We start from the raw sequence: 24,949 nt of genomic DNA on the forward strand, positions 1-24,949 counted from the left end.
TAGATTAATTTTAAGAAAATACAGGAAAAGGAACAACAGGATGAAATTACACTCAGAACTTTTAGTTCTAACCATTCCCATCAGTCACTTTGGTTTAGTGAAACAAGGCCAAGGCTAGGAGCTCAATGTAAGTCAATAATCTCACCTAGAGATTTTAGCCATTACTTTCCCTTGTCCAGTGCTGGGATCAGGAAAGCCCTTACCAGCAAAGACTGTGTAGCTGATTTCGTCCAAATCTAACTCATTTACAAAAATAAATTTAAAATACAGCTTTAGTCATTCTCCTAAAATGAAGAAAAATGAACTAACTCTAACATTTTGCATTACCCTTGACTTCCCTGGTCTGTGAAACGGGGATAAGCATCCCATGCTGTGGAGTGTTGAGATCCTTCACTAAGGGGGGATGATGGGCACAGATGCAATGCCTGGCACAAAAGAAATAATGAAATGTTGTAGTGCTCATTCCTTCCTGCATTTCTACATCCCTAATGCCTACCAAACCTGGTTTGCTCTGTTCTGATATTTTAGAAAAGATGTTTGATTTTTTTAAGCGTGTAGCAACCATTCTAAGTCCCTGCCTCCCAAAAAATGGTTGCTAAAATCAACAAGTAAAACTTATCAAGGTCTACAGGGCAAACACGGTCTTTGAAGTCAGAGTGTGTTGGTTCTGAATCCAGGGTCACCACTTCCGAACTGTGTGATCTTGAGTAAGGCCAGGCTTGTTCAAATGAGCCTGGAGTTCCCTTTGGTAAGGGCCAATTAATGTCTGCTTCATAAAGTTGTCCCCAGGCATGGATACGAACAAATGCCTCAGCAAGCGTTCAATACATGTTAGTTACAAGCATGGATGGTTTTCCTAGAAACTGGCTCCCAGGGCAGAACCCTCTCAGAGAGGACTGATAAAGCCACAGTCCTTGTCTGTAATGCAGAGGACTTTACCACTTAGGATCTGTGGTGGGCAGAACAATGGTCCTCAAATCTGTCCATGTCCTAATCCTCAGAACCTGTGAGTATTTTTCCTTTCATGGCAAAAGGAATTCTGAAGATGAGATTAAGCTTAAGGACCCTGAGATGAGGTGTCTTTCCAGGTAGGTCCAATCTAATGACCAGGAAAACCTCCCCTGGCTCCAGGGAACCAGAGAGGTAGTGGTGGGAGAAGGACTTGACTTGACATTGCTGGCTCTGAAGATGGAGGATGGGGCCACAAGCCATGGAATGCAGGTGGCTTCAGAAGATAGAAAAAGCAGGGAAGCAGATTATCTCCTGGGTCTTGCAAAAAGGAACAGGGCCCTGCTGACACCCTGACTTTAGACCAGTGAGACCTTTGTTGGACTTGTGAACTGCAGAACTGTAAGATCATTCATTTGGGTTTTGGAAGCCGCCAAACATGTAGTAATTTGTAACAGCAGCCATAGAGAACTGACACAGGGTCTCAACAGGAAACAGAGGTCCCACTCAAATGAAGTGACTGGAGGAGATTTTAATACAGGGATTATTTACAGAAGAGTGACCAAGCTGAGAGGGAACCCACAAGAGATAGTTTGACCTTGCAGCTCTCGACAGCAGGGAGTAGGCGAAGGACAGTCCTGGCCCCAGAGAGAAAGAAGTGCTGTGTGGAGCTCATGGACAGGAGGTGGCTGGCCCCTCCAGCCTGGCAGAGAGCAAGCTGGGCATACAAGTGCCTGACCGCACTCCCCTCTCCCCTAGCTGGTGCTCCCCACTGGCCACACTCAGCCAGGAGCTGGCGGGCAAGGGGTCCTCTGTGGAAGCCCATACTGGCTAGCTTCCCAGGGCGGGCTGGGGAAGGGGGCAGAGGGCTGCTGCAGTAACAAACACAGCGAAGAAGTGAGCGCATCCCTGGGGCCACTGGCCATCGGCCCTCCCACCCACGTGGGCTAGCGGATTCTATACCAATACCCAGTGAACGTCCCCAGACAAAACTTGGTGTCAAAAACAGTAACTTTTTAAAGAAAGAAGTGTACTACTTAAATGTTACTAAATGCTGACTGCAGCCTTAGGAAGTATATTGTATGACTTGATCCACTTGCCCTGCAGCCATGAAACAGGGCCCATAGCCGAGAGGTCTGGAGTTCCCTTTAAATGGGTTTATTTCCTTGTAAGCAAGGCTCAAGCAGGGAGTCAAATGCCAGAAAACAGGGTTGGAAAATACCAAGCTTTCAAACTGAAAGGGAAGCCCACTCAAAATGTTCAAAAACTACCACTCAGGCAGCCTGCCCCTGATTCCCAGGGCACCCCCTCCATCTTGCCCATCTGAGGAGGAACCTCAGAAAAGCAACTGCAGAGAAATGGTTTGCGATGTCAGACTTCTGGTTGCTCTGAGAGCAAGACCCAAGCTCTTTTGTCCTCAGGCCTGGTGTGTGATCAGGGAGGCCACAACACATGTGTGTACAAGAAGAAAGTTAAGAAAACAATCTTTAAACAGTTTAAACTGTTACAGACTGGTTCATTCATAAAAGTCGATTTTTACTTTTCTATTAAATTATTTATTGAATAAGGACGCTACAACCCCAGTCGAGTCTGCATTTTTTTAGAAAGACAGTGACATGGATTATATTAGTATATTTTTCTAACCTATTTCAATGTAGATTTCTGGGAAATGGTATATTTTAGACCAATATAGCTCACACTAGAAACCTATGAACTCAAGTATTTGGTTTAAAAAATAAACCCCGTGTTGCCTCTACCAAAGAAAGCCCCCAAGAGGTCCCCTGCATAGGTCTCCAGAGGTCACTGACTGCTTCTCTGTTGCTGTCCACAGAGAACGTGTCCATGAGAAGCACTTGCAAATGATGATGAGGCAGATGTCAAGCACACAGGAAATCACATTACATGTCAGCTTAAGGAACTCCCAAATAGACGCTGGGTTTTAGAAGAAATTTTCCACATGTGTAATGTGACCCTCTGCTGCTATCCACCCAGGCACTTGCCTTGGCCAGCATTCTCAGTTAACTGAGGTGCAGAGGTCACAGAACCTATAGAATTTGTTCATATCACTCTGGGCCCTTATTTCATCAAGGCCAAGATGTCCCGATTCACCAAAAAAAAAAAAAAAAAAAAAAAAATCCTTTAAAGATAATACAATGTAAGCTGGGGAGACAGTTACACTACGCCTCTCTCCTGAGCGATCTTGCTACTTGAAAAACCTGTCAACATTGTGCAATTGCCTCCCTGCGTAGACATGTCACCGCTGCTGCCCCTGCGACCATAGAATGCCTTAATTAAAAGCGCTGCAGCATCCTGGTGGAAGGGCAGGCTCTGAGGCCACGTGGTGGCTGAGTTTCAAGGCCTGGCTCTCCAGCTTAAAGCTGAGTGAACGTGGAGATCTTACTTACACTTCTGTGCTTTTTCAACTGTAAAACACAGGTAATAATAGCATCTCCTATTAGGGGTGTTGTAAGGAGATGTTAATGTATGGAACTACTTAGCACAGTGCCTGCTACACGGTAATCTTTCCGCTGCTAATGTCATCATTATTGCATATGCATTCTCACCTCCGGCCACCACCCTCCCCTGCCCACAGCGCCCATCTGTATTACCCAAATGCTCTTTATCGCTCAAGGTGCAGCTCCCTACAGACCCCACAGAGGCATCTCCTGGCCAGGCCAAGGACTGCCCCTCTCCAAAATCCACGTCACATTTAGAAGTGCTAATCAGCATTGCCTGACTCATTCAGCTCGCATGGGGGAAGGGTCTTTAGCTCCCCCATCCCCAATTTTTTAATGCATCTTCTGCATCCGCCCCTTAGTGCATCCACCCCCTGCAGCCCTGCACATAAGTCTTCAAGCTCTTTCTAACGAAACATCAAAGGTTAGAAGTAGATGGGGCTGCAGGCTGGTTTTGCTATATCCTAGAAGCTAGAGAATTGCTTTGAATTTAAATTCACACTTCCAAATGATCTGCTACATGCATGGGCCATTTCTCTGAGCTCTGCATTCTCCACGTGGCAGCTTTGGACTTCTGCTCTGGCACTGGGAAAAGACAGTCATGGTAAGCTAGCACTGACTACTTTTCTTTAGCCAGCAAAGGCGTGCTGTGGCCTCCAAAGGTTCGTGCGGCGGGCACGTTGGTACTCACCAGTCAGCAATGCATCCAGTTATTAGGTAGCCAAAGATTAATCCAACCAGTAAGGAGAACTTAGCGATATGGACCTTCCAGGCATTATCACACACAAGATCCCACTAGAGAGGGGCAAATAGAAAATAAATCAGAGAGAAACATACACACAGCTAGTCGTACTCAATTATAAGGGCAATACAATAACCCTGTAGGCACCACGGCACCGTTGCCAGTACCATGCCACATACACCAGTCAGAGTCTCTTCCACGTTTTTGAAAATCCAATGAGACATATAATTTGCCCACAAAAGGAAATGTAACATTTTATTCTGGGACAGATTATAAGTCTGCAAAGAATGATGCAGGAAGTCTGGGGATGTGTATTCTTCTGTCCCAACCACCATGGGAAATGTAAACTGAGGCAGAGGTGGGCAGCTATGGAGACCAGGCATCCCTGAGGACCAGTGGTCCCTCACCATGAAGAGCTGCTCTGAGTGCCCAGGGGCTGGGAGACCCTGACAACTTTCTGCATGGGCATCGTGATGACATGAGGAGGTTAAAAGTAACTTTCGCATTTTCATCCCAAAACATTCCCCAAACTTTATGAGGAGTCTTAAAAATAAAGGCGAGCATTAGCAGTAAATGTTGAAATATGAACTTTAACTAAACATTCTCTTTTGCCCTTGGAAGTGTCCCTTGCGTTTTCCTATGTTTCCCTCTAAAGCCATCTGCTCTCCTTGGAGAGAAAGCCGGTCAATTAGTAAATACAACATTCAGACTATTGTATTGTTTAATAAGAAAAATACAAACAAATACAAATCTTCTCATTTTTCTTTTCTCCACTTGCAGAATCAGGACAGAAACCCGTTTGCTCCCTCTAAGTGATGTGTGTCCAAGTGTGGACTCAAATCCACAGGCAGCTTTCATCTGGGCCAGAGGGGCAAATAAGCAGGGTCCCTGCTGGCCAGGCCATGGAGACGCAGAGCCGGGGGTCTAGATGCCCCTGCTTCTGCTGCAAAGAAGTGGGCAAAGCTTCTGGTCTGGACGTGCAACTCCAGGTCAGTGGAGATGGGGGTGGGGTGTTGCGGGGAAGCAGCTGAAGAAATTCACACCAACGCATTTGGGAATGCCAGAGCGGGAGGTGTTCTGGGAGCATAGGCAGGATTGGAGGGGATGGGGAACATGGAAGGTGGTGGCTGACCCCGATCCTAGCTCTGTCTTTTTAGATGTCTCCCCCCACCCCTTGTCTCTATGCTACCTAGACTGCAGCACAGAGGATCCTTAGAGGGTCCTGTAAGCTCAGGTCCTGCCCCATGTTTCCAAACTTCCAGAGCCTTATCGAGGCCCCTGAGGCCACAGCTGTGGTTCTCAGCTTCACTAAAATTCAGGAAAAGCCAAGCTCTGTGTCAGTGGATGCAGGGATAAGTAGAAAGCCACTGCCTGTCACAATGTCCCCACTTCTGCCCTGGACTCCTTGGGACACACACTGGCTCGCCGATGCCCCCAACACAGGCATGCTTTCCAGAGATCTGAGGAGGGTGACTTCTTTTTCTACCCCATCTGCTTCCAGAGTGATTTGCAACGCCAGGCCCAGGAAGAAATGGAATATGGGAATGTAAGCACAGACTGCACAAGGGCCTCATCAATAAAAGACGGCTTGGAATTTGCTGTTGTCAGGGTTTATTCATGAATTTGGGGAGCAGGGCACTGCTGGTTGCACAGATTCTTAAGAATTCAGACACAGGAGCTCCTTACAGGGTTAACTTCCTTCCACGATTGCTCTGGTGGTCCTCAAACTGCTCCAGGGACCAGCAGCATCAGCACCACCTGGGGACTAGTCAGAAAAGGCAAGTTCTTGGGCCCCATCCCAGGCCCACTGAATGAAGACTCCCGCAGGTAAGCACAGCAGTGTGGTTCAGCAAGCCTGCCCCGCGACTCTTGAGAACTACTGGCCAACACTGCCCTGCCATTTTGAAGACAATGAATGAGCTTCACTGTCTTGGGCTGGGGTTCAAACAACTCCCAAGAGCAGGGAGAAGCAAAAATGCTGTGGGAACCATGCAAAAGACTACTGGCTGCTGCTCTGCCCTGCAAATGCAGGGTTGTACAGCTAGGTGATGAATTCAGTGAGCTTTTGGAGGCAAGCCTGGAAAACGAACATTCACATATGTATGCTGTTTCTAAGAAAAAATGTATTTTTGATAATAAAAACCTTTCACCACGCAACCTACTTCTAACTTCAGGAATGCAGGTTTTGCCTTAAAATGTGAGTGACAGCTTCATAAATCACAGTGGGTGCACATTCTGTTTTTCCAGCTTGGTTTATACGCTCTGGGAGAGGAGGTGCTCTCAACACCTGTAACCACTCATCTCCCAGTTGCATCATGCCTTTGGGAGCCTCAGCCGGGCACAATCTTGGCAGGAGAGGAACACATCCTGACCCCAGGTTGCTGCGGGGGAGAAGGGCACCAGCTGCTGTTTCGATGGCAGGGAGTCATTTGAAATGCTTTCATGTCTCCGCCAAGACTTCCCATTGATGAGTTTACTTGAGGTTAAAGGATGCAAATGAGTATATTATGATTCTATGAGATGGCCAGGAGGCAGAAGAAATTTTAATAAAGCATTTAGGGGACTGGAGGAAATTGCCAATACTGTTGTGAGTTCAGCCACCTGAGCAATGACCAGATCTGGCCTTGGACCCCATTAAGGTGTTAGCTAATAAGATGTTCAGTGGTCGGCCCTATCCATTAACAGTGCCACAGTGGAAAATGAAGACAATGGAGGGAGACTGAGCCACTCACATGCCTGGTAGGGAGAGGAAGCCTGGTTAGAAGTATTGCTGGCTCCACAGTTCCCAGCCTGTGGGCTTCCCCCTGGGGAGGGGGTGCAGGAAACCCAAGGCAAGGCAGCCACCTGCTCCCTTAAACCCTCCTCAACTAGGCACAAGAATAGACAGCATATCTGAAACAACAAGTAAACCAACTGGATTCCCAGGCCCAGCAAGTTTACCACGATAAGGGTTACTCATGCCTGGGGATCCACCTGCAACACCACCCTTGCCATCCTGGAGGCACCACCGTTTAGCAGGGTAGGGTGGCGCTGGGGGAACTCATGGCGCCGACACCCTTGTTTGACTTCTGCTTCTGGTATTGACAAAAATGTACCAGGAGAAGAAAATGTATTCAGACACAGTATAATCTCCTAAAGAATTTCAGAAGTATGAGGAAGCTTTGAGGTCACCTGGCTCTTGAAATTTGTTCACATTGCTCTAGATAAGATATGGCAACTGGTCATGTCACTGACCAGTTGGGTAAGCAATGTTTAAAGCAACTTATAATTTTTCAGATTAAAAAAATATATAACAGGAGTAATGTTCTAAAAAGTACAAAGCCAGAACTTAACGTAACGGGTTTTGTCTCTGACAATACCCTTGTCGCCTCCCTCCCCATCAAATCAATCACCAATTCCAGCAGGTTCTGCCTTTCAAATATACCCTGAACATACCATCCGTGCTCCACTGCCCCCACAGACACCCCGATTTATAGGGGTGGGGTAGGCGCTCACTCATGTGATTCCAGTCTCCTTCTGGTGTGTGCTCCTATAGTGTGGGCTGGGAGGCCAAAAACAATCCTTCCAGATTCTGGTACACCTACGGTTTCAAATGTGATTTTGGTCCTGCCAATCAGGTGCACACCCCAAAATAACTTTCTGTGTGCAACCTTGTTCATATTTCCGGATGACTTGAGTTAGGAAGACAGTTCAGAGGAGAGGAAGGGAGGCATCCATTTTGCTGGTTGGATCTGGCAAGGGTTGGGTGGTCTGGGAGCCAACAGTTCTGGAGGTGGCTAAGGAGGTGTGATCTTGGAACCAGTGGTTGGGACAGTGACTTTCTAATTCTTCAGCCTCCTAATGGAGGCACAGTTCCCTGGACAGGCTAGCTCTGCCAGGAATCCCTCCAGAGGCCCGTTTACAGTTGCTCTAGCAACTCAGTAAGCACTATTCCCTGTATTCAGTCCCTATCTCCTGAAATACCAGAGTGACTTCTGTCATTTGCAAATTGAACCTTGTTCTCTGGTCAAATTTCCTTGGGATGGAATTTGCAGGGGGTAAGCAGACAAGATAAGGCCAAGTCACCATCCATCCTCCCTCTCCTGAACTAATACAAGAGTCTCCCTGCATTAACTCCAACCTCCCTCAAATCCATTCCCTAGAGAACAATGAAAAGCATCCTTTAATTAAGCTTGTTAACACCCCATCAGCAGGTTTAACAAGATCATAAAAGCACTAAAGTCACGGCCTCATTTCATAATCTTAGGCTTGCTTGCTTTGTCATTTTTCCAAGACCAGGGACATTCATGATGATGCCATGTGATGCTTCTGAGTCATGACTAAGTGGTGAGACAAATGACTCCAGAGTGTGTCCACGTTTCACACACGTTAGTTGCTATGTGTTCTGGCAAAATGAGAAAAAAAAAAAAAAAAAAACAACTGTGGAGTCAGAGAACCTACATAGTTTAAGGATAAGCTAAAGAAAATACCATTAATATTATTTTGAAAGGAATAATTGAATTGCTTGACTTGCCAGAGTGGAGAAACATTCATCAAGGAAACTCAGAAAATTTCTAAAGAAGATGGAAAATAAATGGGAGATAAAGAAAACAACCTTATTTTCCACAGTAATGAATTCTATGATAAAATGTAAAACAAGAACATAAAAAAATTGGAAGCAAATAGATTGCTTCTTTAATTTTGAAGTGAAGATAAAATTTCCAAAGAGAAAAACTAAGGGAGAAAAACTACCTAAGGAAACAACTGGTAGATTTTGTAACAGTCTAACAATTACTACTTTACTATTAATTACTATTTTTAAAATCTACACATCAAAAATACAATAAGCAAAATTATAAAGACCTAAATTTGTAATATATATCCACTTACATATCAATATACACCAATACTGAAACCAGAAATTGAGCTAAGCACCCAGATGATCAACCAAATATGAAACACAAATAGTTAAACACTTGGGAAATGTTTGATTTCACTAATGAAGATGGCTGGGTGCGGTGGCCCATGCCTATAATCCCAGCACTTCTGGAGGCCAAGGCAGGAGGGTCACTTGAGGTCAGGAGTTCTAGACCAGCCTGGCCAATATGGTGAAATCCTGTACTAAAAATACAAAAATTAGCTGGGTGTGGTGGTGCGTGCCTGTAATCCCAGCTACTCAGGAGCCTAAGGCACAAGAATTGCTTGAACCTGGAAGACAGAAGCTGCAGTGAGCCAAGATCGCGCCACTGCACTCCAGCCTGGGCGGCAGAATGAGACACTGTCTCAAAAAAAAAAAAAAGAAAAAAGAAAAAAAAAAAGAAAAGACAATATTTTGTTTTTCAAAAAGAAAATTAAAAAAAAATTTCTAAAGATGAAGGAGAAACAAAGAGGTACAAATCTGTACAAGCAGCATAAACTAGGCACTGTTTTCCTGGAAGACAATTTGGCAATAGGCAGCACATTACTTTAAATGGGGTCCGCTATTTATCCCAGCAATTCCCTTTCTTGGAACTTTATCTCAAGTAAATTATCAGAGACACCCACTGAGGTCCCTATGCAATGATTTTCACTGTTTGTAACTTATCAGAGCAAAAGTTGAGAACCTGACTAAATGTCAATGATACCATAGCACCATTAAAAATTTCGCTTTTGAAAATGAACGATCGAGGAAAATGCTCATGATATAATTGTATGAAAGCTTCAGAATGGAAAAACGGTGACTAGAAGAGATGTTTGTATATGCAGGAATAGTTAAAAGAAGATATTCCAAAATATTTTAAAGTGACTATCTCTAAAGAGTAGAAATAAGACTGAGTTTTATTTTCAACTTTATACTTTTCTTGACTTTTCCGAACTTTCTATGATGAATCTATAAGTCCTCAAATGACAGAAAAAAATGTAGGGAAAAATAATGTAAACTCTCACAGTGGTAGTGATGGTGGGGAGGCAAAGACAAAATCATTAAAAAACAAACCAACAAAGGAAAAACCTTTTCGCCTTCTCGGAAACACATATTTTAAGACAATCCTATAAATCAGGCCTACAGGAAGCTTATTCTGAAAGTGACTGGGAACAAACCACGTCTTCACAGCCTGAAGGTTAAGCATGTTAATGCTCACTGACTAAAGCAAAAAGTGTTTTTTAGGGAAGTGAATGAAAATTTTCCCCCAAGTTTCATCTTTTGTAGTGGAGATCCCCATTTGAAATTGTTCTATCAGCAAACCACGAGGGTTTTACCAATCGCTGTGCACACTGTCTGTTCTAAAGCTGAGCAGTGTCAGTTGAGATAAAAGAAAATATTTCTGTTCAGCCCTACAAAGAGGATAGTACTTCTTAAAACTTCAAAAGCTTAAGTAAAACCAAGTTCCTGACTGGGTCACACGAATTTAGAGAAATGTAGGGTCAGCACTTTTCCCCCTAAAATAGAGTTTCAGCAGCCTCTCATGAACCAGTGTTTTCTATACCATGGATGTGCTGTGCTCTGCACTTCTTAACTGCAGACAGTAGAAATGGCAAGAACACACACACAGAGTCCACCCTGGAAGATGAGTCACAGACGGACAAAAGAAACACCCTCCACAAGCCAGGCTGATGAAGCACATTAGCCACGATTAGTTTCTCAACATTTAGGCAGCCTATGCTACCTAAATGTGTTTTTCAGTATTTTAAATCTAACAGTTGACAGATTTTTTTTTCCCCTAAAAGATTCCATCAAAACTCAAGATATACTGCATGACTTGAAAACCTCAAATTACTCTCTGCTTTTTGCCTCTAAGCTCATCCTCCAATTTTAGGAGGTTTGCTGTCAACAGTAGCCAACACAACTGCCAATTAGAGTTGGCATCGTTGCAAGCTTCCTTGAATGACATAATGAACATCCTTGGGTACTCCGGGGAAATTTTTTCTCTTTTCAATTTTGTTTCTCTGTTTTTTAAGAATATTAATTGCTGCTCAAATTGCTCCTCATCTTTCCTTTTTCCTACCTTAGTGCTAAAATAATAACCATGGTACGTTGAGGGGAATAGCCGGGGCAAAAATAGATTGCAAACCGTTCCTGCTAGATGGAAGATACACCCCAACTCTAGCAGACCTGCTTTCTGAGCCTCTCTTAGGAAACCCACCCCGGAGCCACACCATTAAAGCTGCTCACATGTCTTAAATTTCACGTAGTCCCATTTTAATGAGTAATGTAGTAATTTTTGATTCGTTCGAACCCTTAAGCAATAATTTATTTTTTTTGTCTTTTTTTCTTCAAATGACAACTCTACTGCCTGCTCCTCTTCTGCGCAGTGCAGCCTTCCCGGTGGGAGAGAAATAGAAACTGCTTCATTTACTGACACTGGGGCTTTCCTGGTTCTCACTGAATTTATCATTTTTAAAGGGCTAGAGACGTAGAACTTGAAAAACAGAAAAAATTACCACCTGAACACATCCGCAGTGATGTGTAGGATTATCTATCAGGAAAAAATACAATGAGTCACTTTTTTTTGTTTGTTTCTTTTACTTTTTCTTGAAGGAAATAGGTGCATCTTTCTGAGCAGAGGTTTGCATTATTGAACGTTCTTATTCGTTTTGTACAGGGCCCCGGTGGCATTTGGGGAAGCTGAATAGATGCCCACAAAGCAGCGGAGATAATTAATAAGCAATGCCCTTTTAGCTACCAAAACCTTGAAGAGTCTTTCCATATTCTGCAATGTGTATTTTACTAATGGCCCTCATCAACTACCTCTAAGAAAGGAAATTAAGAGTAAGCCCTGCAAGTTAAAAAGGAAGGAGGGAGTGGGGAGGAATGCAGGGAGGGAGGGAGGAAGGAAGGAACCCCACAGATCCCTTAGCATCAAAAGGGAGCAGCTACTAATGCCCTGCAAGAAGTCAGCACACAGGCTTCCAGCAACTCATTTATATGAAATAACTTGAAGATCGTTAACTTGAGAAATTCAAAAGTTGTTTCAAGTGTTACTGGAGGGTATTTTCTAGTATAACACAGTGTGTCAACAGAGCTGGACTGTAGCATTAACATTTAAGATGTCCCCATCAATTCTGGAAGACAGCCAGTGGTGGGGAGCTTCTGCTGGGAGCCTCAGGGGATCTTTGAAATGAGAAGACTGTAACGACCCAGGTGATCCATCCTGGAGAGAACTTGGAGGGTGAAGGAAAGTCATCTTCCACTTGCTGAAAACAAATGCCTCAGTGGCTTCCCACAGCCGCAGGCTATGGCCTTGTTGTAACAGGACCCTGTTACCTTCCCTTTATGGCCAGAGTCACCTGTCACCTTCTATTCTTCCCATTTGCAAACTGGCTGCCACCAATTCCAGAAGAGAGCCAGGGGTGGCTGCCCCCACCTACCTCTCTCATCACTACCCCCTGCCCCAACCCCTGCCATGACCCAGCCTTGCCAAAGTGCTCACAGCTCCCCAGAGCCTGCATGCCTTTGGCCCACATTGCTCTTCTGTGCTCCACTCCCACAACACCCTCATTCTCCCACTCCTACTTTTCTGGCTTGATGCCTGCTTTAAAGGACAAACCTCACCACAACCAAAATGATTTAACATTGTGTATCACCTGTCAGTCAAAGTATGGCCGGTTTTCTGTACTGCATGCATTTTTTCTTTCAAGCAACACATACCACTTTTGCAAGCACACAACCAAGTGAAAAGGGAAAGGGGTACAAAATTACAAATGTACAAATGAAAATGCTTCTCTATTTCTATAAAGTTTAATAAACTCCATTGAGGGGTATCCTCTCCCAAGACCAGATCAGGAGATCTGTGCCTCTGAAGCAACCTGTACTCATGATAAAACACGCAGACTGTTCTTACAATATACCATAATTGCCTGTTTACAAGTCTTTCTTCCACTAGCTCAGGGGGCGGCAATCTGTAGCCCACAGGCCAAACACAGCCCTACTGTCTGTGTTTGTAAATAAAGTTTTATTGGCACACAGCCATGCTCCTTCATTCATATATTCATTTGCAGCTGATTCTGCACTACAGCAGCAGAGTTGAACAACTGAAACAGAGCCCACATGGCCCACAAAGCCAAAAATATTGACTATATGGCCCTTTTTGGAAAAATTTTGCTGACTCCTGCACTAGCCTGCAAGTTCCTTGAAGAAAGGGACCATGTCCTTCATGCCTAAGCTAATGCTTAGAATGAGGGAGGGGCAAAGTGTTAACGTCAGGTAGGAATGACCCTCCCAGAAGTCAGAATACTGCTGTGTCCACCTGTGTTCACTGTGCTCTGCTATTTATCTTCTTAATCCTCTTTCTGTGATTATTTTTCAAGTATAATTTAAATAATTAATATGTAATTATTATACCAAATTTATATAGGCAATATAGTTTTTAAATATTTCCACCAAACTTTCCTCTATTGGTAATTTTCCTCCAGGGAAAGATATTTCTAGTTTTATTATAAAAGCCAATAGAAAATTGGGTATATAAGAAATTTATTTAAAACAATGAATAATCCTTTTTTTTTTTGAGACGGAGTCTCGCTCTGTCACCCAGGCTGGAGTGCAGTGGCGCAATCTCAGCTCACTACAAGCTCCGCCTCCCAGATTCACACCATTCTGCTGCATCAGCCTCCCAAGTAGCTGCGACTACAGGCGCCCGCCACCACGCCCGGCTAATTTTTTGTATTTTTAGAAGAGACGGGGTTTCACCGTGTTAGCCAAGATGGTCTCGATCTCCTGACCTCATGATCCGCCCACCTCGGCCTCCCAAAGCGCTGGGATTACAGGCGTGAGCCACCACACCCGGCCGAATAATTATCTCTTAATAGAACAAATCTATGACATTAAATTAAGCATTGTTCTAGGTGAAGAAAGGAGACTAAGATTCATTATCTACCCCGTGCTAGGGACTCTGCCAGCTGCTTTGACTAAGCACCCTGACAGCACAACAGGCCCACTGCATGGACATTATTACCAGCATGTCCATTTCACAGAAGAAGAAACTGAGGCTGAGAAGTGATGCTAGTCCAAGATCACGTGTCTCTTACATAAATTATAAATCTGTATCTAATTGAAACTCAGGCTCTTTCCCCCAGTAAACTCAAAGAAACAGCTCTAGTTCATACAAATAAACACAATTCTCTGGTTTATATTAACTTGTTATAGGTTATAGCATTTGTCTTGACAAGTACTTAATACACTTTATGTGCATATAGAAGCAAAGTAGCATACTGAAAACAGGATAGGCTTTGGTGTTATTTCATTGTTACAGTGACTAAACAAATAATAATTTGTCAAGGGTCTGTGAATAGCAGATATTTGATACATGATGGCTGTTTAAGATACTAATATCACAGTATCTTTTTTAAATAGAATTTTTAGCACTGAAATGCTGAAAAAAGTTATGATCAACTCCCTATTTTAAAAACAAGGAAACTGAATAAGAGGTGAAGTGACTAGTTCAGAATTAAAAAAGCTTATAGCCAAGCCAGACTTGAGCAGAGCCCAGGTTTCCTTGGGCTCAGCTGCTCCATACCAGGCTGCCGTGGAAAATGTCATTTTCAGACAGGGTGACCTGATGCACAGGGACGCATGACTCTCCCAACAAATTTCACAAGTCAATTACTGCAAGCCAGGACAACTGCTCATCTAATGGTCAGTGTAGTGGTACTACCTTCATTCTAGTCCCAAACTCTTACAACAGGAAGGATTAGGAAAAAAAAAAAAAAAAAAATTAACATTTTAATTGAGACCTACTCTTAGGCTTCCTGACAAATACTCATCTTTTTCTGTGACATAGGAATCAGAGTACCGGAGACGGTAAACCAGTTTTTCTACTGTTTCAACACTGGTCTAACCATCTTGAAGAGGACATGATGCCTCTTTCTTTCTTTTCTGTTTGCTTTATTTAGCTCAAACTAGAAGCCAGTACAACCATGGATCTAAATGATAACCTTTTCCATGAAAACAGCTAACACTAACCAGCTACAAACAAGGTACACAAAGCTCGAGGCTGCCCTGGGCCTACTCCACATCCCAAAGTTACTCAACTATAGCAGGTCTCAGCCGTAGTAGGTTTGACTACTACTACAGGACAGCATAATCCTTCAGGTTTTTACCCACTTGGCCTTTGTCTTCATTGGGTTGGACTCTGGATTACCATTGTCTCTGAGGAAGGGCATCGCATGGTAAGCGAGAGCCTGGTCGCGTGGAATTCAGAGCCTAAAGTAGGGTCTGAGCCAGCGTGCAAATGTCAAGCACAGCTGGGATGCAGGCTAAGAGCTCGGAGTTTGAGCCTGATAAGCCCCAGTTTTATTTCTAGTTTCACCCCGCAATCATCAGGGCAAGCTTTTTCACTGTGTGGGGGCTCAGTTTTAACATCTATGACGTAGGAGTCGCAAAACCTTCACTATAGGGTTGTTACAAGAGTCAAAAATAACATCAGGAATGCGCCTGGTGCAGTAACCGGCACAAAGTGATTATTATTCATTAATTTTGTCTGTCAGTTAAGCAGGTCCTCGGGGGCTTATGTCTGTTGGTAAGTAACATTTTGGACCTGAGAGTAATAAAACTACTTCAAAAAGGGTTTTGATTACTTAGAGTCTGAGCTATTCATTTTAGCCTCACCCCTACTGACCCAAATTAAGGGGTATTTTACTAGTTTTACATCCTGTCTGCATAGTCAGCACCAGATTAGAAAGTGGGCCAGACGAGGATGGAAGATGCCCTCCAGGGAGCAGCTGTGTTCACAGCTGGGAGATGCTGAAGGAGAAGCGGGTCCAGGTCTACCCAGGGCTCTACTGTGCTTTCAGGTCCTCCCACCACCTCTCAGGATGCCATGCCCTTCACTTTGACCTCCTCAGCAGCATCCTGGGAACAGCAACAGCTTCATTTCCAACACTTCCTGCAAACATTCCTTTAATATACTATTTTTCTGACCAAAAGAAAAAAAAAAGTAAGATGGTTCTCAAAAGCTGACAACACTATTACACCCAAGTGTGTATTTTTATTTTCTTCCTTTGAACTATTAATCTTCTAAAAACACCGTGCCAAACTGGCAGCATGACAGCAGAATGTGACTGTGCAGTCTGGCTCCCAGCCCCCGCCCTCTGGTCAGGAGAGGAAGAAGGTCCGCTGCACCCGAGGTGGGGTGAGCCAGGAAGACTCCTGACCTTCCACTTCAGTGCCTCCGGCATCCTGGGGACAAGTGGACTGAGAGGCAGCTCTCTAAGAGTTTCCTCAGATAGAACCTCAAAGCATCCTTAGGCCAAATCCAGGATCACTACCTTGAGAACTCACCGGGGCTTGGCCAGATGCGTATGGGACAGGGAAAGGAGCAGAGAACACATGTCACAACTCAAACTTCAGTAAGTGGACAGAGAAAGGGAACAGAGACCCTTTCATGCCAAGGAGGCTGCAAAGCTGCCCAAGTCGCGGCTCTCACCAGAGTCTCTTACCGAGACCTTCCTGCGCCTTCTCACCCTCCAGGCTGCTCAGAGTGGTAAAGTGTTTTAATATTGGTGACAGGCCTGGGATGGCCAGCTCCTGAGGGGACATCCTTCTGTTACTTGTGGAGTTGGAATTACAGGACTTGGAGGGTGTGAACTTTTGGGGGAACTCCAGGGATGAACATGAGAAGGCCTTTCTGCTGTAGTACTAACTGCAATCAGTGTCTCGGGCTTCATGGGCTTGGCTTTGCATAACAAGCCAGGGCACCTGAACTCCATCCCAGCCCTGCCAAAATAATTCTCTCCATTCACTACTGACGCAGCAGAGCGGGCTTGACAAAGCTTGCCACAGGACAGTCAAGTTGATCCATTCAGCATTCCCCAATTCTTTCTTCTATCTCTCTCAAAGGCAGATAGACAGCAAAAGACAAGGTAAAAATATATTAATAAAATTAACGATCCAATAAGGAAGCCCTTCACCACTGGACCGTCCTTCCGGTGTAGCTGCATTTGAAAGACACACCCACTTCTAAGCCAGCAGTTGAAGCTTTTTTTGAAGGTGGCATGCCTAAAAGGGTATCAATAAGTGTTCATCTAAAAAAGGGAGTAACTGGCTAATTAGCGATAACACTCAGTGAAGCCAAGTTAAGCTGGTGTCTCATTTTCATGACTTCTCAGAGCCCTTAATATGTTAATGTGCATCACGAATCCTGAAGAGGGGGCTCTGTAGAATGCATTTTTCAAACGTATTTGGCTTCGGAAACCCTCTCCCTCCCACACACTTTCAAAGGCATGTCTGGGCTGCAGAATACGAGAGATGTTGCCATGTATATTTTGTTTACCCTGCATGACCTAATATTTGAACACAGTGCAAAATTATAACACGTGGAAATTCTGGGATTTTAAAGGCTGGGGTAAAACAGTCCTGTCACCCCTGACAATCTACCTGAAGGAAGAGAGGGGGGATATGCATGTACATCAAAGGATGTTCACAAGAACCAGAGGAACGTTTTCCTGCCTTTAATCCGAGAAAATAAAAATAACTATTTTCCTGTCTTCTCAAGAGTTTATAACTGCTAATTGGTGAGATATGGACAAACATTGAAAACTCTAAGGAAATGATCTGCAAAAGGTCAACCACAACAAGAAGCAGTCAACTGTGTAAAATTCCACTTCCTTGAGAACAAATCACTGCCCTGCATGTCCCCACCTCTCTGCGGAAGGACAGTTGCTCCACTAGCCCAAGTCCAGGGCTGATTAGGAAGTATGCAGGCGATGATTTACACTATGTTATCCTTTAAAAAATAGTCTGTAGACCCCCCAAAAGCAAAAGCAGGGACATACAAAGATATTTGCACACCCATGTTCATAGCAGCCCTATTCACAGTAGCCAAGGGCTGAGAGAAACTCAAGTGTTCACTGACGGATGAACAAAGAAACAAAACGTTGTGCATGCACATGATGGAGGATTATTTAGCCTGAAAAAGGGAGGAAATTCTGACACATGCTACACATGGATGAACCTTGAAGACATGCTAAGTGAAATAAGCCATCACCAAAGGACAAATATGGTATGATTCCACTGATATGAGGTGTCTGGAGTAGTTAAATTCATAGACACAGAAAGTAGAATGGGGGTTACCAGGGGCCGGGGTGAGTGGGGATGAATTATAGTTTCATGGGGATATAGCTTCAGCTTGGGAAGATGAAAAATTTCTGGAGATGGCTGGTGTTGATGGTTGCACAACACTGTGAATGGCTTACACTGAACTGTACACTTAAAATGGTTAATTTTATGTTATGTATATTTTCCCACACGCACACACACAAAAAAAGTTTAAAGAAAGTGTTATCTTCAGAAAATGGGCTAGCCAGTATCCCAATTAACTTAAACATGGATGGCAGAGCACTCTGAAGAGAATCCTGGATTAGGCAGCGGAAAGCACAGAGCAGCCGCGGTCTTCCTGCCTGTTGTCTTACGGGTTAAATTCGCGAGAAAATCTCCGAGGTGCAGGCCTCTCTATCTGACATCTCGTCTCCGCTGGCAGTGAGACGTCCTTTCTCCCCAAGCTTGTCCCTGGGTGAAAGGATCGAAGGACATTGCCCGCCAAAAGGAAGAGTGACCAGACTGTCCCCCTCCCTCAGTCACCAACCCCCTTGACTTCTCACATGTTCAAGGCAGGCCACCCCAAGCTCTTACGTCCTGGCCTCATGTAAATACGTTTTCTTCCTTTGTGCCACCACCCAGTCCCCAGTATTGTGGGCCAGGCCCCAGGAGGGACTGCAGACCAGTGCCACAGTCTTGGCGTTCCATGACTATTTATTGGTCACCTACTGAGTGCCAGACCCCAAGGAAACAATAGCGCAAAAAGTGCTGTCCACGCTCTTTAGAGTTTGGGGCAGGACTAAGAAAGGACGATGCTGAGGGGTAAAGAGTAACGGAAGCAGACACACAGAAGGTGCTGTGAGTGTGCCCCGGCCAGCCCTATCCATGCTGGGAAGACCAGAAGGGATGAGGCTGGAGGGGAGTGGAGAGGAGTTGTTTGTGTCAGAAAACACAGCATATGGCTGGGCAGGGTGGCTCACACCTGTAATCCCAGCACTTTGGGAGACTGAGGTGGGTGGATCACCTAAGGTGGAGAGTTTGAGACCAGCCTGACCAACATGGAGAAACCCCGCCTCTACTAAAACTACAAAATTAGCTGGGTGTGGTGGCACGCAGCTGTAACCCCAGCTACTTGGGAGGCTGAGGCAGGAGAATCACTTCAACCTGGGAGGCAGAGGTTGTGGTGAGCCGAGATTGCGTCATTGCACTCCAGCCTGGGCAACAAGAGCAAAACTTTGTCTCAAAAAAAAAAAAAAAAAAAAGAAAGAAAGAAAGAAAAAGAAAACACAGCATGTGTGAGGGTTTAAAAATGTGGGGCAGGCTCAAGGGAGGCTTCCAGGAGGGAGACCTGCACCTGGACTGGACCCTGAGTGAGAATGGGCATGAGGGCAGGTCCTGTGAGGACACACCCTGCACCCATGTCACAGAGTGGAATGTTAATCACGACTAGACTTAAAATGCAATTAAAATGTTAACTCAATCAAACCTTATTTGGGGCTTTCAGTTGATGCTATTGTTGTTAGAAATATCCTGATCAAGGATCACAGCCTTTCAGAAAAGGAGGACCAAATTCCTGAGCCTGGCTCTGCAGGGGACAGGGAGGGGAGAAAGCGAGGGAGGGCTGTTAAAGGTTCAGCCTTTCAAAACCACCTATGGGTGGGCAAGAAGTTTGTGGGCTATTGGCCAGTCCTCAATTAACAGGTTGAAGTTATGGATGAGCTCAGAAAGAGTAGGGTCAATCAATCCTATCAGTCCTTCATACCTTAGTGTGAACTGCTTTCATCTCTTAGCTAAAATTAGCTGCCCAGATATTTTGGTTTTGGAAAGTAGGAATAGAGAGGAAATTCTGAAAAAGAGGTCATTTCAGAGCACCTGAGAAGCACTCCTAAATGCGAGATGTCAAATAGCTAGGGACAATATGAGGCCAAAGGAAGAGGGGTTCTGAAAGTGAGGGCACACGGCAGACAAACGTGTCCACAGCTCAGGTGGCCAGCTGGGGGCCACAAAGACCACCATTTGCCAGGGCTGACCTCGGTCATTTCCTATGAGCTTCCATACTTCTGTTTTAGAGGTCTAGAGTTAATGGTTGGGAGACTGCAGGTGGTTGTATAATGCATTGTAGTTGTTGGTTACATGACTGTCCTCTGAGCTCCACTGGGAGCTCTTTGCAGAAAAGGGCTCAGATTAAATGCGTATCTCAAAGCACACATTCTGCTGAAAGGGAGCATCACATCCATCATTTCCTGTAATCCCCACAAAGCTTTATGCTATAGGTGTCATCTCTACCTTGGAAATTAGGTTCCTGGGGGCTGCATAATCCCCAAGGTTCCTCAGTGAAGAGGCGGTAGTGCTAGGGTTCAAACCGGTTCTCTTGCATCTGAGCCCAGTGCTCTTTGCCCGCGCCTCTGCTCCCTGGATCTTCAGTCACTGAGAGCCCGTGGCACGAAAGCTCTGTTCCTCTGCTGAGTGAATCCTGGCTCCTTCCACAATCACTCAGGCTTTGAGGGTAGGCTGGCTGTGAGACTTTGAAGAAGCCTAAGTTTAAAATAAATGTTTAATGTTTTTTCCCCAAATTCTGAAATTGCTTTTGCAGAACCTAAAGGAACCAATCTTCTTTGCTGTTGTGTACAACTGCTCTTCAGCTCACTGTAAAACCAGGCAGAGGGAGGACTTCCAGGAACACATCTCCTTCTAGCTCTCCGCTTTGGCTCAGTAATTTCAGTAGCCATCATGATAAATGCATCATTTATGCGGAACATTTGGGGGCTTCGAATTTCTAAACTGTTACCCTAATAAAAGCGCACCATCAGTTGTTTAACCTGCTTTCAGAGGAATGCAGTTCGTCTCAGGATGACACACGCACGCAAGCACAAACATGCTTCCTGATGAAGTGCAGAGTGGCTCGCAAACTTGAAGCCCTGGGAAAATCTTACAAAAAGCACTGAGCTTTTCATATGTTTAAATATGGTGGAAATGCCCACGTACAGTTCATTGCTCTTTTTAAGGCTTTTAGCAAGGAGCAGACAAATCAGGAGGCCCGGCCCTCCTTCTCTCACTAACTCATCCCTGTTGGGAAATACTTCTCCCGTGGCCTCTGGAACCTTGTGAACGGAACATACAATTCTGCAGGGCAGGTTCCATCAGAAAATAATTCCCCTCCTTGGCTTGAAACCCTACAAGCTGGGGCTTTGTGGCTCTTTGTAGTTAGCTGTGGGCTGGGTGACAGCAGAGGCCCCACCTGTTTCGTTTGAGTTTCGCTCAAAAGGCTTGCCCAGGTCATTCTTACAAAAAGGGAGGATAAAGAGGTCTCCATCAAATGCTCACATGCAAGAGATGCCTACAGAGAGGCGGGAGGGCCTGGCTGCCAAAGCCACTCTCACATGCTGCACGGACAGGAGGAAACTCCTTAGAACAGCTGCTAAGTCACCCTTGAGACACAAACAGCAGCTGACTGGTAGTGCCACCTCTAGGTGGCTTCTCCCTGCCCAAATGGTACTAGCACCATTCCCACGGCCTCCTTATCAGCCCTAGGGAGTGAGTCCCAGAAGCTGTGGGGCCACACAGGGGTCATAACTCTCTAGGGCCAGGGATCCCTGCCCCTAACAAATGGTAACCCCCTCCCCACATTCCTCCCATCACTCCTGCTTCCTACCACAAAAATGCTGAAAAGAAAAAGAAGGAAACTTGCCTAGCTTATAAATAAGTCAAGACTTTTCACTGGCTGCCCTGATTCTGCCAATCAACTTTTAAATATTAGAACAGAGGGGTAGCCAGGAGTGGAAAGGATTGACAATGTTCAGCTTATAATGTGCACAGCAGTCTATGCATAAGCACCACAGGCTGGAAACAACCCACTGTCCATCACCAGTGGAAAGAGAAACACAGTGTGGTCTACCCATGCAGTGGGATATGGCTCAGCAACAAACAGGAACAACTATCGATGTGCACAGTACCACGCAGGAATCCAGGGATGAGACTGACACGGCGGACCACAGGCTTCCTTCATACAACCTTCCAGAATAGGCAAAACCACGCTACGGGGATAGATATTAACGCAGCGGTTGCCTAAGGGGTGGGCTGACTGGAGATGGGCGGTGCAGAATTCACTAGGGTGAGGGAAATTTCTTAATTTAGGGGGTGGTTGATGGGCATATATACAAGTCAAACCGACTAAGCTATACACTTAACATCTGTCCATTTTACTATGTGGTCATTATGCCTCCACTTTAAAAAATCTGTGAAAGCTGGGTACGGTGGCTCATGCCTGTAACCCTAGCACTTTGGGAGGCTGAGGCGGTGGATCACCTGAAGTCAGGAGTTCGAGACCAGCCTGACCAACATGGTGAAATCCCATCTCTACTAAAAAAAAATTAGTGGTGGTGCATGCCTGTAATCCCAGCTACCTGGGAGGCTGAGGCAGGAGAATCACTTGAACCCAGGATGTGGAGATTGCAGTGAGCCAAGATCACGCCACTGTACTCCACCCTGGGCGACAGAGCCAAACTCTGTAAAAAATAAATAAATAAATAAATAAAGAGCTGGGTGCAGTGGCTCCTGCCTGTAATCCTAGCACTTTGGGAGGGCGGGTGGATCACAAGTTCAGGAGATCGAGACCAGCCTGGCCAACATGGTGAAATCCCATATCTACTAAAAATACAAAAATAAGCAGGGCATGGTGGTACCCGCCTGTAATCCCAGCTACTCGGGAGGCTGAGACAGGAGAATCAGTTGAACCTGGGAGGCAGAGGTTGCAGCAAACAGAGATCACGCCACTGCACTCCAGCCTGGGCAACAGAGCGAGACTCCATCTCAAAAAAAAAAAAAAATCTGTGAAATTATTTAAAATGGGTCCAAAGACAGGGCAGAAATATCTGATGGATTGCGAAGAGCATCAGTTTTTTGTTCCTCCAACAGCACAAGGTCAGGCAGCAGAAGGGAGGAGACGCGAGGGGTGTGGCCAATCCACCAACAGAATAACCGCAATGCCTGGATCAACGTCCAGGAGAGGGGGCATTTGATCGTATCCTCCCTTGTGCTTAGGAAGCAGATCTCTAGGCCAAGAGCTCAGAAAAGAGATGCAAACAATTCACACAGACACTATGTCAAGGCCTGAGGTTCTTAACAGGTGTGCTTATGGGCTGCCTGTCAGTTCCAAACAGGAGCCTGACTGTCACTATATCAAAGGCAAGAAAAATAGCCCCAACCCATCCACACTGCTCTATAGAAACCTGGGCGGAGAACTCAGGCAACAAGGGCGCTGGGAGCGGCTGCTGGGAGTGAAGGACCCATGCTGGAAGTCCCCTACCCAAAGGGGCAGTGTGCAGGGGCTGGGATTCAGGCTGCTGGGGTCCAAATCTCAGCTCCAGCAGGTGGCTTAGCTTTGTATAAGCCACAGAGAAGCACACTTCTCAGGGGGCTGTCAGGATTCAGCCATGGCATCTGTAAAACACTCAGCCCAGCCAACCTGCAGCAATGAACTCTTCCTCCCCTCCCTTGCCTCTCCCTTCCCCATCTCTTCCTCCTGTTTCTCCCCACTTCCCCTCTCTTCCACCATCCCTGCTCCCCTTCCCCTCTCCCTCTCCCTTTTCCCCCTTTCCCTTCCCTCCTCCTCCCCTGTGGACAAGGACCCACACTCCCACCCCTGCTCCCAGCTACCTCTCCTACAGTGGTGGAACCTGCCCTTCCCTCTAGTACCTGCAGCCTTCTGTCACCACCTGGATTCTGAACACGGCAGCCAACTCCCATGGAAGTTCTGGCAGCTGCTTTCACTTGCACATCTCTGATTTACAACAGACAAACTGGATGGAAAGCCCACTTACCGCAGAAGTGACGTGAGAACACACTTAGCCCATGCTCCAGAGATGCGACTGCTTCCCTTATCCCTGAAGGTACCCTGGGCAGGTTGAAGCGTGTCCACCCTGCCCCTAATAAGACATGCTGGAATCCAAACCCCAGAACCTCAAAATGTGACCTTGTTTGGAAACAGGGTTTTTACAGAGATGATTAAGTTAAAGTAAGGTCTCTGGGACGGGCCCTAATCCAACGTGACTGTTGTCCTTACAGGGAGAGATGAGGACACAGACACACACAGAGGGAGGACCATGTGGGGACAGAGGGAGAAGATACCATCTGCAAGCCAAGGAGAGAGAACTAGGAGAAACTGACCCTGCCCACACCTGGATCGAGGACCTCCAACTTCCAAACCTGTAACAGAATACATTTCTGTGGTATTTGTTATACAGCCCAGCAAGCTAATACAGTGTGAGAATGAAGCCAGGGCAGAGGATGACCTAGAAGAGAACTAGAAAGAACTGGAGATTGCAGCCCGTCCTATCTCTGGACTTCCAGAAATGTCATCTATACTTTTTTTTTTTTTTGAGACGGAGTCTGGCTCTGGAGTGCAATGGTGTGATATCGGCTCACCGCAATCTTTGCCTCCCGGGTTCAATTCTCCCGCCTCAGCCTCCTGGGTAGCTGTGATTACAGGCGCCCACCACCACGTCCAGCTATTTTTTGTATTCTTAGTAGAGATGGTGTTTCACTATGTTGGCCAGGCTGGTCTCGAACTCCTGACCTCAGGCGACCTGCCCACCTTGGCCTCCCAAAGCGCTGAGATTACAGGCATGAGCCACCGTGCCCGGGCCTTTCTGTATTTTTTTAAAGCCACTTTGATGCAGGGTTTTCTGCTACTTGCAGCATCCTGACTGACCCCCACAAGCTTTCAAACCCTTCGCAGTCTTGTGCCATTCTCTCCTCCTAACTGAAATAAGTGTCTTCTCCCACTCCTTCCCATTACAGAACGCACATCCCAGGGAT

The 24,949-nt window shown here is 45.6% G+C and overlaps 1 protein-coding gene across 5 annotated transcripts in view; it reads right to left on the reverse strand.

Moving 5' to 3' along the window:
- SLC22A23 (solute carrier family 22 member 23) overlaps positions 1-24,949 on the reverse strand; it is a 187,810-nt gene that overhangs the window by 143,003 nt on the left and 19,858 nt on the right. For 4 of the 5 annotated variants that reach the window (XM_009241400.4, XM_063725312.1, XM_054557135.2 and 1 more), the window contains exon 2: positions 4,096-4,199. The exons of the other annotated variant lie outside the window; for it this stretch is intronic. In XM_009241400.4, coding sequence (XP_009239675.3) covers positions 4,096-4,199 — 104 coding nt within the window. The remainder of the gene's footprint in view (positions 1-4,095; positions 4,200-24,949) is intronic. 5 annotated transcript variants of the gene reach the window in all.

Source organism: Pongo abelii, chromosome 5 (assembly GCF_028885655.2).
Source record: "Pongo abelii isolate AG06213 chromosome 5, NHGRI_mPonAbe1-v2.0_pri, whole genome shotgun sequence".
Taxonomy (NCBI): domain Eukaryota; kingdom Metazoa; phylum Chordata; class Mammalia; order Primates; family Hominidae; genus Pongo; species Pongo abelii.